Here is a 21,178-nt window from a genome sequence, read left to right as displayed (position 1 = left end):
CTGACTTCAGCGTGTTTAAACTCCTGGTCCCAGAAGGATGCCCTTTTCCTATGCATGAGACGCCGACAGCCGTGAGAGTCTGCTCTTGTCCTGTCTCCGCTGGAAAAGCCTGAGTCCGCGTCAGGCCTCTGTCACTTCTGTACTTAACAGTCCCCTCTGTGCTCTTGCTGGCCCTTCTGGTGGCGTTTTATTGTGATTCACAAAAGCTACTCCATAGCTGTGACCAGGAGAGGGACCACCACAAAGTGTGCAGCGTGGAGGGAAGAACCAGGGCTTAGCCTGACTCAGCCGTCTGCACCCCTGGCATCAGGCGGTGCTCTGACCTGCCTGCGCCTCCCTCCCTCCCTCCCTCACTTATGAGATACTCACAGAGGCTGTCTGGACTCCCAGGGTCGCTGTGGGGGTGAGGTGGAGTTATGTCCAGACCTGGCACGTGGTCAGATGTTCAATGAACACCCTCCTCACGCCTTCAAGTGGGAGATGAAGCGCTCATTTCTGCCTGGTAAAGGGCACGCGCACAGCTCTGTCTTGCCCAGATATTGTCACATCTTTTAAAATGTTGGGTGTCGTTGGGCGAAGGCCTTTTGGCTCACAGTGTGACAGCTTCTCGTGGCGTGGCACCTTAGGAGCTTGGTGTCAGCTGTGAAGACAGGCACTTGCCTGCCCGGGGAGTTCCCTGCGGCTTCCTTTCCCTGGCTGCCTTGACTCGGGGCTGGCACGTCGACTTCCTCAGACGCAAGCTCACGAGGCCGGCTGTGTTCCGAAGACCCCCCTCCAGGGTGGGTGATCGGTAGCCACAAGTCCTCACCTCAGCCTGGGCAGGCCTCTGCAGCTCCATGCCTCCCTTCTCGAGGCATTCCGTCCATGGTTCCTGGAAGGAGGCCCAGCCGCAGGGCTGGCAGGGAGGCAGCCACACCCGGAGGGATCTGGAGGGTCTTCCTCAAGACAGATCTTTGCACGGCTCCTCCAGCATCTCTACTCAGCTCGGGCCCAGGGCAGGCCCTGCCTCCTGCCTGCCCAGAGTTGCTGTCCCCAGGCAGCTGGTCCCGCGTGTTTTTGATAAAAGGTCTTGCTAAAGTTAGCAAGGCTGGCCTTGAGCCTGCTATCCTCCTGCCTCAGCCCAGTTGCTAGGATTACAGGCATGTGCCACGCCACCCGGCTCCACTCAGTCTTTTATAATTAATATTTTAAACTTTGCCTTTTTTTTTTTTTTTTTTTTTTTTAGTGTGTGTCAGTATTCTTTAGTAAATACAGCCTTTTTTTTTTTTTTTTTTTTTGGTGTGTGGTAGTTTTATATTTGCAATGATGAGGCCTTTTTGTTTCAGTGTCCCACATACATGGAGATGCAATCAGATGTCCACAATTCTTGCATGAATAACAACTTTCAATTATAGTTGTTCTTAATTTAATCAGTGCTTTTTCTAGTGGATTTGTGTGTGTGCAGGGAGAGAAGCCAGGGCCTTGCATTCATGCACTCTGTCACCTCATGTGCTCTGTCTCCTGTCTATTCCCCTAGCCCCTTAGGGGAAAAATCTTAAGATCAAAGGGGATAGGGATTTAATTAATGGAGCTGGTAAATCAAGTTAATGCAAGGGCATTTCCCCCATCATTTTACATATGTTTTCTTTGATTTTTAATAATTGTTTCTTTTGCTTTGCACAGACTCAAATTCAGTACCTCAAGCAAGTCCAGCAGCCGAGTGTTGCCCAACTGAGATCAACAATGGTAGACCCAGCGATCAACTTGTTTTTCCTAAAAATGAAAGGCGAACTGGAACAGACTAAAGACAAACTGGAACAAGCCCAAAATGAACTGAGTGCCTGGAAGTTTACGCCTGATAGGTAAACAAATCATACTCCCCAGTCAAGACTTCCCTGACAGTCCCACTGCGAGAAAGCTGTGGTGGGACAGCCAAGTACTCGTTTCCACACCAAGACTCAGACTTTTTGAGCCAAACAAAACAAAACACATTCTTATACCGTGCAGCTTGTAATGATTAATGTAAAACTTACCAGATGAACCTTGTGTTTCAGCTTTTTCTTCTTCCCCTTCCCTTTGCTTCTGAGGCCTGATGTCGTCGGACTATTCCGAAGAAGAGGCCACCTCCGAAAAATTCCCCTTCTAGAACATGTAGACACTTGAGAAATGTTTCTGTTTGAAGAAAATAGAGGGAGAAACAGAAGTCTTAAGTCTGTGGCACACTGTGTCTTCAGACAGTTTGGAGGATTGAAAACCTAGAGATTTAAAAATCATGAATTGAACATGTAAAATTCCAGTAAAATGTAAAAACGGAATATGCATCGCTCTTAGCCTTGAGCATAATGACTTAGAGACACTGTGTATCAGTTTTGCCAATAAGACTGTGGACTTCATGATTGTTGTTGAACTTCTGGGTCAAAACTCAAATGAGGTGATATTGCCTTTAAAGGTTTTTCTGCTGAGAACCAACTTTTAATAGTCATGAGAAAATCAAATAATAGCTGTCAGTACAAGTAGAGCATATATTTAACCATCTAGCTTAGGGCTCTCTCTTACATAATGGAGCCTTAAATCAATGTGGTTTTCATCAATGGTTCTTTGAATGGTTTTAAAAACTGCAGACAACTGAGGACTGTGCAGACATGAAGGTGTGGTATTGAACTTCAGGTTTAAACTGTGTGAAGCGTTATGAACGTTCATCTCACAACTAGATTGTATAAGGACATTGGCAGTGATGATGAGACTCACTGCATTATTTTTTCTCAGTAGTGAACTTTATGAATCCCCATCCCATTCAACAGGCACATGTTAAAAGAGCATTGTCACTGGTGTTAATGGGGGAATGTGTTCCTTCGTTGTATTGGGGCCTTTTGTATTACACTCTTGATATTAAATTAAATGTGCCTTGGAATAGTCGCTTTTTTTTCCCCCAAAGTTCAAGGAATACTATGATTTTGTTGTACTCTTAACATTTTAATTTTGGGGGGCTGTGGAGAGCAGATTCATTTTGGAAAAATGGTTGCTGTGCTCTCAAAGTGAAGGAAAAAGCTATCTCATTTTTAAAAGACCTTCTTTGTTCCAGCTGGTATCATAAAAGACAAGGAGACTTGATACTTATTACTTTTTGACACTTTGTCCTAGGGTATTGTAGTAGAAATTAATGTGGGACAATCTCACAGGGTGCCTGCCAGAAGATTGGGGACATAATATGTTGGAACTATGGGCTGGCCTAAGTGAGACATTTTGCGAACCAAAAAAAAGGTATAGTGACCATTTCTAGAAAATTCATATGATCATTTAGATAAATGAGGCATTATTTTCTTCATGCTTCCATCCAATCCTGGAGATGAATTTTTTTTCATCAGAACATTCTATAAGTCACCAATTTGAATTTTCGCTTGGTGATAATGGAGTCTGAGATGAGTAGAAGAGAAATGTTCCAGCTTGTCCCATCGTTTAAGTGCAGTTTTAACAAGGGTGACTTAAGTTCTTTCTTAATCATTCAAATCAATTGTAAGTATCTTGTATGTTTGTGCTTTAGGGAATTTATGGGGCAGAGGGTGGGTTGAGGTGGTTTATGTGACTTTGCAGCAAGAAATCTGCTTCTAAAAACTGTGTTTTAAATTATCTTATTGTGGCCACATTAAGTCTTTTGTATTTATTTTGTGCTTTTTAAGATTTATGGCCTAACTGTATTTATAGTAGGTCAAAAGGTAGTTCATAAAATGTATCAATTAACATGTACTCAAATTTAGCTAGCATCTTTCTTTGCCACTTAGGTACAGTCACTTTGAGGTCTGTGGGCTATATTCATGTTATTATAAAACTTTTCTCTTAAATTAACAAGATAATAGATGCTTGTATGTAAAATTGAAACACTTGGAAAAAGGTAGAAATGAAAAGTGAGTGTCACTCCTGGATGTGACCTCATTCTTCCACTCTGCTTTCCAGGAGTAGTAACCATTGTTGAATTTCTTGGGTATCATCAAGATAATTTGTATGCATACACAATCATTTTATGTGTATTGATTTAAACAGATGTGATTATACCATTACATACAAATGATTTGTAGATCCCCACCACCTTTCTTTTTTCTCTTGGGCATTTTTTAGTACATATAGTTTACTATATTTTAATGGTTACATAGTATTTCCATTTAGTGAATCATAATTTATTTTAATGAAATTTTGTTCTGTAAAATTAGGCTATAAATCCAAAGTTCTTTGGGTACTAAAAATACATTATTAATTTGGAACAAATAATGCTCCATCGATTATAATCAGTGTGTAATAATTCAAGTAGAATGGGGTTTTGTGTATGTGTGGCATTTTTTTTTCCACTTTAGTATTTTTCTGCTTTAATTTTATGGGAGAAAGATTCCTGAGTTATATTGTCCACTTTAGTCAAAATATTTCATTCATGTGTATAATGCATACATTTTAGCCTGTGTTTCAGCACATTTAAAGAGGTATGTTTTAGTATTTGGCAGTTTTCAGTTTGCATTTAATCACATAGGTAATTGTGTGCTCATTTCTGCAAAATAGCCTGCCAGGCATCCCTTCACCTCGAAATACAAGGTTCATTTCTTCATTCCTTTTTTAAAATCCTTCTCTTCAAATATTTCCCATTGTATTTGTTTTGTGAGTTATTTGGTTTTAGAAATGGTGTGTGTGTGTGTGTGTGTGTGTGTGTATAATTTAAAAATTATTTCAGAAACATTTGAATTAATGAAAAAAAAGAAAAAGAAAGAAACATTTGAATGAGAGGAATGATCCTGACTTTTTATTCATCTTTCAAACACTTTTTATTTATTTATTTGGTACTGGGATTAAACCCAGGCCTTTTTAATTTTTGTTTTGAAACAGGGCATCGCTAAATTGCCCAGGCTAGCCTCATGTGCGATCCTCCTTTTTTTAAAAAAATTTATTTATTTTTACAATACCTTTATTCATTTATTTTTAGGTGGTGCTGAGGATGGAACCCAGGTCTTGCATGTGCGAGGGAAGCGCTCTACCGCCGAGCCACAACCCCAGCCCTTAATATTTATTTTTTAGTTGTACTTGTACATAATACCTTTGTTTATTCTTATGTGGTGCTAAGGATCAAACCCAGGGGCTTGCATCTGCTAGGCGGAGCCTCTACTGCTGAGCTGCAACCCAGCCCAGTATGTAGCAGTTCTTCTGTCTCATCCTCCCCAGTTGCTGGGGTTATGGACCTGCCCCTCCAGTCCTGACTTTCAACTATTTTGTATGTTTTGTTTCCTAAACATTTTATTTATTTATTTAGTTGTGTTGGGGATCAAACCCAAGGCTTTGCACATGCTAGGCAAGTGCTGTATCACTGAGCTACACCTCACTGCCTGTTTGTTGGGGGCAGGTGCTGAAGCTTGAATGTAGGGCCTCACATGCTAAACATAGGTTCCACCCCTGATTATAACCCCAAGCCTTTTTTTTTTTTTTTTTGTGTGTGTGTGTATGTTATGCATCACATAAATTTTACATGAGATAATTAATAAAAATGAGATAAAATTACAGAGTTTTTTTGAAAAGTGTTTTTGTGTTTGAGTTATCACTAATTTTAGAAGTGATAGTGTTATCTTAGATCAGCTATTTATAAAAAGATGAGTTTTTAAAATTTTTTTTTGCAATAGAATTTTTTTGGGATGTGATTGGGGGGGATGCCAGGGATTGAAATCAGGGGCACTTGAACACTGAGCCACATTCCAAGCCCTTTTTTGTGTTTATTTAGAGACAGGATCTCATTGAGTTGCTAAGTGCCTTGCTTTTGCTGAGGCTGGTTTTGAACTTGAGATCCTCCTGTCTCAGCCTCCTGAGCCGCAGGGATTGTAGGCGTGTACCACCATGCCCAGCTTGCAATAGAATTTTCGATGTTTTTATATGGGGTTAAGTCAGGTCATTAATGTATTTTACAGCTTTCTTTTCCTAATCCTTATTAAATTCATAGAAAAGAATTTTCAGTTTAATTGCTGTATGCCTTGCAAGAAATAAAGTTGTTGCAGCATTGGTAGCCAAGTGGGAAGAATTCCACTGCCTTTGACAGCGGTGTTCATGATATCTTTTTTGTTGTTGTTGTCCGTAATATCTTATTTCCTCATTGTTTGGTTTCTAAGTGCTTGTTCAGTGGAGGGTAAGTCTGAGGATGCTTATGAAAAATGGGATAAATCTGAAGCTACAGTAGCAATGAAGAAGAACACCAGCTAATATAATTGAAATATAAAAGAATAAAACCCTTGTCATGTGCTAACTCGTGAGTTTCACCTCGTACTCATTTGAGTAGTGTTAAACTGGGTTTTACTGTTCCATAGATTTTTGTAAGGAAACTTACAGGCTTTTTTGTTGGGTTAGAACATAAGCTGTGATAGTGAAAAGAACTTTGCCATACTACTTGAAAGATTAAGAATTATCTATCAAGTGCTCCCAGTTTTAAAGTTCTAAGTCTTGATAGAATCAGATGCACTCAGAAGTAATGCATCAGGAAAGTGCATTACTACTAGAACAAGGAAAAACTAGAATTAAAATATTTTTAACCAATAAAGTCATTTTGAGCTTAATTCAGTGAAAAGAATGTCGTACTGTCCCTATCCACATCCCAAAGTTATTATCACAGTTATATACTTAAATTAATACCTTTAAAAGTACCAGTAATTTCTGTCAGTATTGCTGAGGCTGAAGTAAAGCTGTTATCAGGGCTTCTGATTTTACTTCTGCCATTGCTGTGCATGTGCTTATAGGGACTACAGTATATGGCCCTAGCATTTGGAAATGGAGCTATTGAAAGTAAGGCACTCCTAATTTGGTAGACATTTTTATGTTTGCATTATTTGTCTTAAGTAATCCCTGATTGGGCTGGGGATGTGGCTCAAGCGGTAGCGCGCTCTCGTGGCATGCGTGCGGCCCGGGTTCGATCCTCAGCACCACATACCAACAAAGATGTTGTGTCCGCCGAGAACTAAAAAATAAATATTAAAAATTCTCAAAAAAAAAAAGTAATCCCTGATTGTTGTGATTCATAGTTAATCTTTTTCCACATCAGTAAAAGCTAAGCTGCATATTAGTATTAAATTTTAAAACTTATGCCCCAGTTTGGCGACTTAAAAAAATATCTATATCTATATCTATATATATATATTTTTTAAAGAGAGAGTGAGAGAGGAAAGAGAGAATTATTTATTATTTATTTTTTAGTTTTCGGCAGACACAACATCTTTTGTATGCGGTGCTGAGGATCGAACCCGGGCCGCACGCATGGTAGGCAAGCACGCTACCGCATGAGCCACATCCCCAGCCCCTATATATATATTTCATATAAAAAGTTAAACGAGGCTGGGCGGCTGTGCCACATGCCTGTAATCCCAGCTACCTGGGAGGCTGAGGCAGGAGGATAACAAATTCAGGGTCAGCTTGGGCAATTTATTAGCAAGACCCTGTCTCAAAAAATAAAAAGGGCTGGAGGTGATGGAGTGTCCCTGGGTTCAGTCCCTAGGCTGGGGAAAGAAAAAGTTAAATGAGGCATTGATGAGTGAGTAGAAAAGAGCCCCCACCCTCCATTCCCACTGCTACGGATCAGGCCCAGGGCCTTGTACATGCTGGGTAAGTGTTCTACCACTGGGCTACCCCAGCTCAGAAGAGTTTTAAGGCTTAAAATAGTAATACTGAAAGTGCTTCACTTAACAGAATAGATATATTCTTGAGAAGTAGGAAATATTCATGTGCCAGAGAATCTATTTAGTAGGAGGAATTTATATGTTTTTCTAGCAAGGATAAATATATTTTGATTCATTTATAGGTATTTTAAAGAAAGTATATTTATGACTGATACTGCATGTACCTTTTCAAGAACTTTTGTTTGATAAAGCTAAGTACCTGAGTGTAGTTAATATGGTATATGCAAGATGTGTATTACTTAACTGGACTGTTTCTATTTTAAATGATATTTTGAGTTGAATAGATTATTGATGTAAAAGAAAAACAATTAAAAAAGGCTTTTTGGGTACTCTCTGTATAGGGGTTATTTTTGCTGGTGTATAGGCAAAATACTGACATACAGAAGATGGACATGTTCCAGAAAAGAAGATGGTAATTATAGGGTGGCATTTATTGTGAAGTAGTTATGTTCTGTATGTGTTATATCTACTGCTGTAGTAATGCAAAGAAGGTTATAGAGATTTTTATCTTCATTTTGTGATGGTTGGCTCTTTCCTTTGCAGCCAAACAGGCAAAAAGTTAATGGCGAAGTGTCGAATGCTTATCCAGGAGAACCAGGAGCTTGGAAGGCAACTGTCCCAGGGTCGTATTGCACAGCTTGAAGCAGAGTTGGCTTTACAGAAGAAATATAGTGAGGAACTTAAAAGCAGTCAGGATGGTAAGGGGTTTTTTGAAAAGTTTGCTTAACTTTGCACTGGCTTTAAAACACTGCCAGGCATGATCACATAGGTTAGATTCTGTGCATGCTGTTCTCTGTCTGGTTATATAAAGTTATGAATGAAACATTTTTAGTTAAGTCAAAAAACAGCTATTTAATTTTAGGATTTTCCCCCCTCTCTAATTGCTTACTCCACAAATTGCATAAGAAATTTTTTTTGTTTGGTGGTTAAAAGGTGTATCTTTAACCATTTCTCGGTAAGAGTGAATCTTAGAAATGTTTAGCAATTTCCAGTAGTCTGAAAAGAATATAATTTTATCTATCAGGGTCCTAGTGAATAAGAGATTTAATATTTAAATTTGCTAAGACAACCCAAGTTTAATTGTTAGCCACTGTCCTCTTTGGGGCAAGCAGAGGTGCATCCAGTGCTCTTTCTCCTGTTTGCGAAGAGGACTGATAGTGAGGCACATAGCCAAACTGAACATTTAAACTGAGGGATACCATATGTGATGGTTAATTGCAAAGAGAATCAGTGGCCAAGTACTACCTTTAAAACTACCTTTTAGTTGGGCACAGTGGCGAACACCTGTAATCCCAGTGGCTCCAGAGGCTGGGACAAGAGGATCATATGTTTGAGACCTGTCTGGGCAACTTAGTGAGACCCTGTTTCAGAATTGAAAAAGGACTGGAGTCAACTTGTACTACTTGTAAACATGTTAACTAGGAGATTTTTATATATCAGTGAGGGACTTTGTTTTCCCAAAGTCTTTTAAAAACTTAACAGACGTGTATTTGGGGGTGGGGTATGGGTAAAGGGAATTGAACTCAGGGCACTTGGCCACTGAGCCCCATCCCAGCTTTATTTTGTATTTGTAGACAGGATCTCATTGAGCTGCTAAGCACCTCACCTTTGTTGAGGCTGGCTTTGAACTCGTGATCCTCCTGTCTCAGCCCCCTGGGCCGCTGGGATTACAGGTGCCATGGGGCCCAGCTCGGACATGTGTATCTTAACTAGTCTCCTAGTAGTATTTTATGTGATTTTGTTCTTATATATGAAGCAGTCTTTGGTAACAGCACAGACCTCTTAAGAGAATTAAAGAACCATACTGTCCTGAGGACTGGACCTACTGTGGAGTTAAGACACTGACTAAGAGGGTGAGGAGTAAGGGGATTGGCTGTGGTGAACCCACAGGTAAATGTGGGTCATATTTTTCAGGCTGTAACCAGCTATGGGTAGCAGGATGGCTTGAATCATTTTCAGCTCGGTTCTTTAATATATTACTTGAAGTATCCAATTTGCCCCCACACTCATTTCTGAATGGCTATTTTAAAATTTCAAGTAAAAATTTAAAATGTGTTGTGGTATTAGCATCATTGTTTCTTAGCTGGTCTTGGTGGCATACGCCTGTAATCTCAGCCACTCAGGAGGCTGAGGCAGGAAAATCGAAGTTTGAATTCAGCCTGGGCAACTTAGCAAGACCTGGTCTCAAAGTAAAAAATAAAAAGGGCTGGGGATGTAGCTCAGTGGTTAAGTGCTCCGCAGTACCTCAAAAAAGAAAGAAAGTTGTGTTTCTTTACTTACTTAGTATTTATTGACTGCTTGGCTTTATGACTTTATTGAGAAATATTTTAAAATATTTTAAGAGATATTAAAGTAGGTTTGACTCTCCTTTGCACAGAACTAAATGACTTCATCATACAACTTGACGAAGAAGTAGAAGGTATGCAGAGTACCATTCTAGTTCTTCAGCAACAACTGAAGGAGACGCGCCAGCAGTTGGCTCAGTACCAACAGCAGCAGTCTCAAGCCTCAGCCCCAAGTACCAGCAGGACTACATCTTCTGAACCTGTAGAACAGGCAGAGGCCACAAGTAAAGACTGCAGTCGTCTGGCAAATGGACCAAGCAATGGCAGCTCCTCCCGTCAGAGGACGTCTGGGTCTGGATTTCACAGGGAGGGGAACACAACAGAGGATGACTTTCCTTCTTTTCCAGGGAATGGTAATAAGGCCTCCAACAGCTCAGAGGAGAGAACTGGCAGAGGAGGTAGTAGTTACGTAAACCAACTCAGTGCGGGGTATGAAAGTGTAGACTCTCCCACGGGCAGTGAAAATTCTCTTACACATCATTCAAATGACACAGACTCCAATCATGACCCTCAAGAGGAGAAAGCAGTGAGTGGGAAAGGTAACCGAACTGTGGGCTCCCGCCACGTTCAGAATGGCTTGGACTCAAGTGTAAATGTACAGGGTTCAGTTTTGTAATATTTTTCCAGCAAATTTTTATACAGTGTCATTTAATTTGGGAGAGGATACTGTCCAGAAAATTGATGCATACTTTTTGTCACAACTTGCCTTTTTATGGGTGTGTTTTTGTTTTGTTTGATTCTTTTCTTTTTCCCCTTTCTTTTTTCTTTTTTTCCCTGGCTTCAATACCCCTGCCACTTTGGAAATTGTAACAGTTAATTACTTTGAATGTTGCTAAAAGGACATTTTGTGTAGGGTCAAGTTATTTTTATATGAGTTAATGTGAAGTTGTAAATGGAAATCTTTCCTTAAAAGTATGACACAATGATGTCTGTATAAATCTGTGTCTCTAGAACCCGTGCTGTGTAAGGGCATTCTTCCTCATGCTGTTATATACTTCCGCACCATTCAGACTTGTTAGAGTAGATGTGGGTTTATGACTGCCAAGTTTGCCCAGTACCGTAGATTTTTATCACTAAAAGTTGGACTTGTTGATGGAATCCTATAGTAGTTTCAGTGTTAGATACAATTTTTTCCACCATACATCTGTGCATTTTCTCTTTAGGTGACTGAATGTTTAAGATATTTGTGTGCATAGTTAACTCAATTTTTATGAACTGTTGTATCCTGTTAATGCATATTGCTCTGTGACTCCAGTATATCTTACCTGTACTGGCCAAACCTAAATAAAGATTTTTATTGTAACTCTTTATCATTGGTAAAAATTTTTTGTTTTGTTGTTTTGGGTATGTTTAGCTTTTGTCACATTGTCATTGACTTGCTGAATTTCTAATCATTATCCTTTAACATGCCACAAAGCTGAAATTTAGGTCTGCCCATTCATCAGTTTTGATTGTGCACATGATTATTAATCTGTGCTTTTTTTTGCAAAATGAAGTTGGAGTTTAGGACTGTTCTTTAATGTTTTTTTTCCTGACATAAAAATAATAATTTAAAAATATTTGAAAATGCAGAAAAGTCTAAAGAAAATAGTCACCAGCTATTTTTTTGGTTTTAACTGAAAAGCAGCTTATTTCTGTGGCCTGATTTTAATTAATTAGTGTATCCTTGTAGTCAGTGATGTTTGTTTTGAAACATAGGCCAGTATTATTGGGTTTCACTAACATATCTGTATATATTATATCACTAAGTCTATGGGGGTATTGAGATGTAGGAGAAAATGCTAAGATTGCTAAAGCTGGTTCCATTTTTTCCCCCTCAACGTAATTATACATTAACTATCAAGGACTAAGACATCATGTCTTTAGAATTCTGTAGCATATTTATATACGGTTGATATAAAACATGTCATTTCTGCTAAAAGCAAAACAGTTTTCAGACATAACTTGTAACCAGTGAACCTCAGAAGTGGAGTTACAACAATAATTGTAACAGAAGTTCAACTTAATTTGGAAATGATGACTATATTTTGCTTATCTAGCTGACACATCTGTGGTCTTAAGTGGTGTATTAAAAATAATTACTGGGGGGGCTGTAGTTGTGGCTCATGGTAGAGCGCTCATCTGGCACGTGCGAGGCCCTGGGTTCATTTCTCAGCATTACATAAAAATAAATAAAATAAAGGTATTGTGTCCAACTACAACTAAAAATAATTATTAAAAATAATAATAATGTATTGGGCTGTGGATGTGGCTCAGTGGTACAGTACTTGCATAGCATACACAAGGCCCTGGGCTCAATCCCCAGAACTGTAAAAAATGAAAAACCTTTTTTCCTTCATTATTGGGTATTGTGCTTGCTAGGCAAGATGTCTAGTGTACTGTGCTGAATCCCCAGCCCCATCCCTGCTTTTTGAAACAGATTGCCCAGGCTGGCTTCCGCCTCAGCCTCCCTAATTGATGGGGTTGTAGGCATATACCACTGCCTGGCCTGCACGTAAAAAAAAAAAATAATAATATATATATATATATATATATATATATATATATATATATATATATATATATAATATTTTAGTTGAACACAATATCTCAATATCTATTTTTTAATTTTTATGTGGTGCTGAAGATCGAACCTGGTGCCTCACACCTGAGAGGCAAGTGCTCTACCACTGAGCTACAACCCCAGCTTTTGCACTGTCTTTTGATTAACCTTTAGTTCAGTCTTCTAAAGTGAATGAAAAATAATATACAATTTGCATTTTTATATGATTAAACATTTTGATACATGCTAAATTAATATTCCCTGAGCAGGGTGTGGTGGTACCTGCCCATTATCCCAGCAACTGAGGAGGGTAAGACAGGATGATCACAAGCTCAAGGCAACTTAGTGAGAACCTGTCTCAAGATTAAACAAAATTTTTTTAAAGGGCTAGACATGCAACACAGTAAAGTACCTCTGTGTTCAATCCCTAGTACTAGGGGCAGGGGAGATATCTATGGAATGGAACTCACCTGTCGTGTTATCATTGGTGTGCAATAGAAAATTAGTTTTTCAAGGAGTAGTGCAATTTTATGACTAAACTTGTGTAGGCTTCTTTTTTTTTTATTATTGGTTGTTCACAACATTACAAAGCTCTTGACATATCATATTTCATACATTAGATTGAAGTGGGTTATGAACTCCCAATTTTACCCCAAATGCAGATTGCAGAATCACGTCGGTTACACATCCACAATTTTACATAATGCCCTATTAGTAACTGTTGTATTCTGCTACCTTTCCTATCCCCTACTATCCCCCTCCCCTCCCCTCCCATCTTCTCTCTCTACCCCATCTACTGTAATTCATTTCTCTCCTTGTTTATTTTCCCATTCCCCTCACAACCTCTTATATGTAATTTTGTATAGCAATGAGGGTCTCCCTTCATTTCCGTGCAATTTCCCTTTTCTCTCCCTTTCCCTCCAATCTCATGTCTCTGTTTAATGTTAATCTTTTCTTCCTGCTCTTCCTCCCTGCTCTGTTCATAGTTGCTCTCATTATATCAAAGAAGACATTTGGTATTTGTTTTTTAGGGATTGACTAGCTTCACTAAGCATAATCTGCTCTAGTGCCATCCATTTCCCTGCAAATTCTATGATTTTGTCATTTTTTATTGCTGCATAGTACTCCATTGTGTATAGATGCCACATTTTTTTTTTATCCATTCATCTATTGAAGGACATCTGGGTTGGTTCCACAGTCTAGCTATTGTGAATTGTGCTGCTATGAACATCGATGTGGCAGTATCCCTGTAGCATGCTCTTTTAAGGTCTTCAGGGAATAGTCCGAGAAGGGCAATAGCAGGTTCAAATGGTGGTTCCATTCCCAGCTTTCCCAGGAATCTCCAAACTGCTTTCCAAATTGGCCGCACCAATTTGCAGTCCCACCAGCAATGTACAAGAGTACCCTTTTCTCCACATCCTTGCCAGCACTTGTTGTTGTTTGACTTCATAGTGGCTGCCAATCTTACTGGAGTGAGATGGTATCTTAGGGTGGTTTTGATTTGCATTTCTCTGACTGCTAGAGATGGTGAGCATTTTTTCATGTACTTGTTGATTGATTGTATATCCTCCTCTGAGAAGTGTCTGTTCAGGTCCTTGGCCCATTTGTTGATTGGGTTATTTGTTATCTTATTGTCTAATTTTTTGAGTTCTTTGTATACTCTGGATATTAGGGCTCTATCTGAAGTGTGAGGAGTAAAAATTTGTTCCCAGGATGTAGGCTCCCTATTTACCTCTCTTACTGTTTCTCTTGCTGAGAAAAAACTTTTTAGTTTAAGTAAGTCCCATTTGTTGATTCTTGTTATTAACTCTTGGGCTATGGGCGTCCTATTAAGGAATTTGGAGCCCGACCCCACAATATGTAGATCGGAGCCAACTTTTTCTTCTATCAGACGCAGAGTCTCTGATTTGATATCAAGCTCCTTGATCCATTTTGAGTTAACTTCTGTGCATGGCGAGAGAAAGGGACTCAGTTTCATTTTGTTGCATATGGATTTCCAGTTTTCCCAACACCATTTGTTGAAGATGCTGTCCTTCCTCCATTGCATGCTTTCAGCCCCTTTATCAAATATAAGATAGTTGTAACTTTGTGGATTAGTCTCTGTGTCCTCTATTCTATACCATTGGTCCACCCGCCTGTTTTGGTACCAGTACCATGCTGATTTTTGTCACTATTGCTCTGTAATATAGTTTGAAATCTGGTATTGCTATACCGCCTGATTCACACTTCCTGCTTAGAATTGCTTTTGCTATTCTGGGTCTTTTATTTTTCCATATGAATTTCATGATTGCTTTCTCTATTTCTACAAGAAATGCCGTTGGGATTTTGATTGGCATTGCATTAAACCTATAGAGAACTTTTGGTAATATCGCCATTTTGATAATGTTACTTCTGCCTATCCATGAACAGGGTATATTTTTCCATCTTCTAAGATCTTCTTCTACTTCTCTCTTTAGGGTTCTGTAGTTTTCATTGTATAAATCTTTCACCTCTTTTGTTAGGTTGATTCCCAAGTATTTTATTTTTTTTTGAGGATATTGTGAATGGAGTGTTTTTCCTCATTTCTGTGTCAGAAGTTTTGTCGCTGATATACAGAAATGCCTTTGATTTATGCGTGTTGATTTTATATCCTGCCACTTTGCTGAATTCATTTATTAGTTCTAGTAGTTTCTTTGTAGACTTTTTTGGGTCTTCTAGGTATAGAATCATGTCATCTGCAAATAGTGATAATTTAAGTTCTTCTTTTCCTATTTTTATGCCTTTAATTTCTTTCGTCTGTCTAATTGCTCTGGCCAGTGTTTCGAGAACTATATTGAATAGAAGTGGTGATAGAGGGCATCCCTGTCTTGTTCCAGATTTTAGAGGGAATGCCTCTAACTTTTGTCCATTCAGAATGATGCTAGCCTGAGGCTTAGCATAGATAGCTTTTACAATGTCAAGGTAAGTTCCTGTTATCCCTAGTTTTTCTAATGTTTTGAACATAAAGGGATGCTGTACTTTGTCGAATGCTTTCTCTGCGTCTATCGAGATGATCATATGGTTCTTATCTTTAAGTCTATTGATGTGGTGAATAACATTTATTGATTTCCATATATTGAACCAGCCTTGCATCCCAGGGATGAATCCTACATGATCATGGTGCACAATTTTTTTTATGTGTTTTTGTATTCGATTCACCAGAATTTTATTGAGGATTTTTGCATCTAGGTTCATTAGAGATATTGGTCCGTAGTTTTCTTTCTTTGAGGTGTCTTTGTCTGGTTTCGGAAGCAGGGTGATATTGGCCTCACAGAATGAATTTGGAAGAGCTCCCTCTTTTTCTATTTCCTGAAATAACTTGAAAAGTATTGGTATTAATTCTTCTTTAAAGGTTTTGTAAAACTCCGCTGTATACCCATCCGGTCCTGGGCTTTTCTTGGTTGGTAGTCTTTTGATGGCTTCTTCAATTTCATCCATTGATATTGGTCTGTTCAAATTGTGTGTATCCTCCTGACTCAGTCTGGGCAAATCATAAGACTTAAGAAATTTATTGATGTCTTCACTATCTTCTATTTTATTGGAATATAGGTTTTCAAAATAATTTCTAATTGTCTTCTGTATTTCTGTAGCATCTGTTGTGATATTGCCTTTTTCATCCCGTATGTTAGTAATTTGAGTTCTCTCTCTTCTTCTCTTCGTTAGCATGGCTAAAGGCCTGTCAATCTTATTTATTTTTTCGAAAAACCAACTTTTAGTTTTGTTAATTTTTTCAATAGTTTCTTTTGTTTCAATTTCATTGATTTCCGCTCTGATTTTAATTATTTCTTGCCTTCTGCTACATTTGCTGTTGTTTTGCTCTTCCTTTTCTAGGGCTTTGAGATGAAGTGTGAGCTCATTTATTTGTTGGTTTTTCCTTTTTTTGAGGAATGACCACCAGGCGATGAATTTCCCTCTTAAAACTGCTTTCATTGTGTCCCATAGATTCCGATATGTTGTGTCTGTATTGTCATTTATCTCTAAGAATTTTTTGATTTCCTCCTTTATGTCTTCTGTAACCCATTGATCATTTAGTAACATATTGTTCATTTTCCATGTGATGTAGGATTTTTCCTTCCTTCTTTTATCATTGATTTCCAGTTTCATTCCATTATGATCAGATAAAATGCATGGTATTATCTCCACCCCTTTATATTTACTGAGGGTTGCCCTATGGCATAATATATGGTCTATTTTTGAGAAGGATCCATGTGCTGCTGAGAAAAAAGTATATCCATTTGATGATGGTTGATACATTCTATATATGTCAGTTAAGTCTAGGTTATTGATTGTGGTATTGAGTTCTATAGTTTCTTTATTCAACTTTTGTTTGGAGGATCTGTCCAATGGAGAGAGAGGTGTGTTGAAGTCACCCATAACTATTGTGTTATGGTCTATTTGATTCTTGAACTTGAGGAGAATTTGTTTTATGAATATCGCAGTGCCATTATTTGGTGCATAAATATTGATAATTGTTATGAATTGTTGGTGAATGGTTCCTTTTAACAGTATATAATGCCCTTCTTTATCCCTTTTGATTAACTTAATCTTGAAGTCGATTTTATTCGATATGAGGATGGCCAACATTTGGTCCACAGCAAGTGCCAAGTACACAGTGACTGCTCAGTAAATGTCAGCCACTACTGTATCCAAGTGAAGTTCCAGTCCTTTAAGTCCACCTCCCTTTGTTAAACTACTCCCAATAGAAATTTTTATTTGCAGGGTTGGGGTTGTAGCTCAGTGGTAGAGCGCTCACCTAGCATATGTGGGTCCCTGGGTTTGATCTTCAGTATCACATAAATAAAAAAAAGGTATTGTGTCCAATAAAGATTAAAAAGTATTTTAAAAAATTTATTTGAGCAGTTGATTTTAAAAAGAAGAGATAATAATAGCTTTACTTAAAGAATCCTTTAATTTTTCAACAGGTTAGTGTTAGAGCTGCCCCTTTAGAGTGTTGCCATTAGAGCTCCCTCAGTAATATCCCCCTCAAAGCTGGTAGCTGAACTATGATTCCAAGAATTGAGACACTGTTAGTCTTCCTTCATTTTTCAGTAAAAAGAACTGTACCTGAACCAGAGATGCCAACTCAAGCAGTCTTAATGACAGCTGTGCCAAATACTTAAAAAGTTGGGCACAATCACGTGAAATGGCAATGGAATAACCAAAAAACTACAATTATGCAGATTTTAAGTATATAGCTAAAGACATAGATTAATTTAATGGATTTAGTTAAGTACTGTCTCTTAGAAGTAATTTGGTAGTTAGGAGCAAAGCTCAATGGTAGAGTGCTGGCCTGGCAGGCTCTAGGCTGGTGTTATCCACAGCACTGACAAAAATGTCAAATTTGGCCTGTGAAGGAAATACCAATAAGAGGAATAAAAACATTTCACAAGCCAGGTGCAGTGGTGCACACCTGTATGTAACCCCAGCCACTCAGACTGAGGCAGGAGGAGTGCAAGTTCAAAGCCAGCCTTGGCCTTAGCAAGGCCTCAGCAATTTAGTGAGACTGTCTCAAAAAGGGCTGGGAATATAGCTTAGTGGTAAAGTGCCCCCGAGTTCATTTCCCAGTAAAAGAAAACAAAAAACAAGTCTTGCCTTGAAGGATGGACCAATTGACATTCACATAAAGTAGTGAATGCCTCTATGCTACTACAGGGAAGATTTCAAGAACACCTGTTTTGTTAGTACTTGTTACTTAGAGCTCCATGGATGAGCTTGGTTTCTCAGCTGTTATGTGGCTGACCACTTCCGAGATACTTTTACAGAATTATGGAAAGTTATCCTGACAGTTTTGTCTCTCAGATGTTCCCCATTTCTCACACGAATAGCTCTTTATTCCCTGTACTCCATCATTATTCACTACTCTTCTATGATGATGCTGTCTTGGGCATTCATCTGTCTCCATGGCTATAATGAATACTTTATAGCCCTGAATAAAGTAATTATCTCTGATCTGGACCTATTAGGGGGCAGTTGTGACGAGGCAGTGTGGAGCTACCCTTAGTGGTACAGAGCACACTGCCAACCTCCATCCTACGCAAATCCACTGGGGATTCACCACTCCTCACATGAATACCAATTTGCTAATTGGTAAGTTGGTGAATTCTGCTTTGTATCTAAAACCTGACTTGGATCCTTGCAACTGTTTATGAAACAACCAAGAATGGTTTCAAAGCCTCTGCAGGACAAACTAGCTCTGTAATACCAGTAAAATGGTGGCTACTTATACGCACTTGGAAATTATGGTGGTTACCCACCCACTTCCTCTGCTAAGCAGCCCAGGTAACATGATTCTAGATCTAACTTAAGACTTTTTTTCTCTTCTTTCCTCCTCAATATTCTTAGCCCCCATCTGGCCCATACATACTTTTTAGTCAATATTGAGGATTTCCTGGAAGACAGCTGCTGCATGCCACTCAACAAAAAGTTACCTTCTCAAGACTTCCTCCTAAGCTGGTTCTAGATAGAGCCTCCAGGCAGGAGACAAGTGAATATATTCTTGTCTCCAGAAGAATATATTCATATTTAATGCCCCTGATGTGCTAGGAGCTACATAACAAGGTCATGATGCAGATCTTATAGTCTAGTAGAGGAGACAAATGAAATTAGGAATTATATGGTAAATGAAAGGTAAGGTGAGGTATAAGACACTAGGGGGTGGGAGTGGGAGGTCACCAAATACAGGAAATTGGAAGCTTTCCTGAAGTAAGTGAAGTTCAAAGGGTGTAGATTTCTGGTTTCGTAACAGAAGATAGTTGTTAGACTGCTCAGTGAGATTTTAAATAGAGAAGAAACAAAGGTGGGAAGAGTTAGATATGATTTGGGCTTAATTGTGTTAAATTTGATGTGCTTATGGGAAACTTAAGTAGAGAAGACCAGTCAGCTCAAGAGACAAGGAGGTTGGATAGGACTTCACAGCTGTCAACATCAGGTGGTAACTGAAGCCATGCAATTGCCTGTTAGTAAGGGACAAGGGAACGAATGCAAAGTAGGAACCTTGGGAATTATGTTAAGGGGCAGCAGAGCAAAACCACAAAGGAGAGTGAAGACTGGCCAGAGTTAAGAGGAAAATATGTTAGAATAAACCTGAAACCAGGGGAAAGTTCTTTGAATTCCTTGGACTCTCATATGCTTGGGGATAGGGAACAGAGTCTGGATTATCAGAAAGCAGAGAATTGCAGTGCACTGCTGTTCCCATCACTACCCCAGACCCTAAGGATTTCTTTCAAAGGAAACACCACTATTCAATTTTTTCCCTCTCAGAGACCCATCTCTGGGGCCTACACTGCAATTATCTGCTCTGGGTTATTTGACCCATTACATCTCTGCAAATCTTAAAGTAGGTTCCCAGTACCTAATGATTTTTTTCAGTCTACTTTGAAGTTCAGGAGGATTCTTTCTCCAGACTTGTCAACAGCTTTTCCCTCCACAATCTTGTGACACGTTCTCTTGTTCCATTATATAGTGTTCTCAACCAACTGCAGTGCTTGCCTAGAAGCCCTTTCCTTCCTAGCATAGTAGACTCTGCCTTGCTGAGAACATGGGAGTGAAAGACCCCAGCCCAACAACGTCAGGCCTAGTTACAAAACCACCGAGGCATGCCAGAAACCTACGCAGGCACCAGAGGAGTTTTTCAAATAATCAGTTAGGTGTAACCGGTTGAGAAAGGACAGAGAACCAGGTCCCAAGGCATGCCTGAATAAGCAGGAACAAGAGGACCAGAGTGCAAACATGTAGCTTTTATGTGGTTTTTCCAGTAACAGAGGAAAGAAACAACTTTGCCCTTTTAGGTAACCTATATGCTGAGTTTAGAATTAACTAATGAGAAACCTATTGCTTACCGTGTGCGAAAACTGCCCCTTTACCCTATAAATATCTCTGTATCCCCAAGCCCGGTGTGCCAGCTCACCAAAGCTCCGGCTGAGGTTCTGCTGGGCACCCACAGGCGCCTGTGTCTCAATAAACACCTCTTGCTTTTTGCAGCCAGTGTTTCGTGTGATTCTCCTTGGACAGGGAAACGGGGGTCTTTCAGGAGTTCTCTGCAGGCAAGCCAGCAAGCTGGGCAAGCAAACAGGATGGGTATTCTTTCAGAACAGTGGAAGCCCCACAGCTGGCCTGCAGAGGTATTTCCAAGAGGAAAGAGCTAAAGCTGGCACTAGGGCACTGAGGTTCTGGGGCTGGGGTTGTGGGGTTGTGCTCAATGGTAGAGCACTTGCCTAGCATGCATGAAGCACTGGGTTCGATCCTCAGCACCTCATACAAATAAAGGTTCATCAATATCTTAAAAAAAAAAAAAAAAAAAAGCTAGGAGATTCTGATTTGGGCCCAAAAGGGTATAGAAAGAGTTTGAAACAGAAGTGACCCCGCTTAATACACACACCCTTTGCCTTTCATCATCCAAACTGCCAACTATCCATCAAAGGAAATTCTGATTGTCAGACAGGAGGACAGTGCAGTTCCTTACCTTCTAGAAGAGGCCGGTAGTGCCGGCCCACCAAAGGCAAGGTGAGTCCTCCAGGTCGCGCCAAAGAACCCATGTAGCGCCCAGAGAGAACGAAGGGTTACTGGCTCGCGCCTGCGCAGAGCGGACCACGCGGAGGCGGCGGGGGCGG

General features: G+C 39.5%; 1 protein-coding gene across 1 annotated transcript; it reads left to right on the top strand.

The window, feature by feature from the left end:
- The first annotated feature begins 1,668 nt into the window (after window positions 1–1,668).
- Window positions 1,669–10,810, top strand: LOC144251520 (pre-mRNA-splicing regulator WTAP-like). The gene is made up of 3 exons (XM_077794389.1): window positions 1,669–1,841; window positions 8,208–8,362; window positions 10,042–10,810. Exons 1-3 carry the CDS (start codon window positions 1,723–1,725, stop codon window positions 10,623–10,625), a joined length of 858 nt encoding a protein of 285 aa, XP_077650515.1. The 5' UTR covers window positions 1,669–1,722; the 3' UTR covers window positions 10,626–10,810.
- The last annotated feature ends 10,368 nt before the right edge of the window (window positions 10,811–21,178 follow it).

This window comes from Urocitellus parryii (genome assembly GCF_045843805.1).
Source record: "Urocitellus parryii isolate mUroPar1 chromosome 8 unlocalized genomic scaffold, mUroPar1.hap1 SUPER_8_unloc_1, whole genome shotgun sequence".
In the NCBI taxonomy this organism is placed as follows: Eukaryota; Metazoa; Chordata; class Mammalia; order Rodentia; family Sciuridae; genus Urocitellus; species Urocitellus parryii.
Note: the sequence above shows the minus strand (reverse complement) of the source record. Positions and strands in the feature narration are given on the sequence as shown.

Bases quoted from the DNA above. Each gene is read 5' to 3' on its own strand.
- LOC144251520 (XM_077794389.1), top strand. From the start codon at position 1,723: ATGGTAGACCCAGCGATCAACTTGTTTTTCCTAAAAATGAAAGGCGAA. The intron at 1,842-8,207 runs GTAAACAAATCA...TTTCCTTTGCAG, and splicing joins TGGAAGTTTACGCCTGATAG to CCAAACAGGCAAAAAGTTAA. The intron at 8,363-10,041 runs GTAAGGGGTTTT...TCCTTTGCACAG, and splicing joins ACTTAAAAGCAGTCAGGATG to AACTAAATGACTTCATCATA.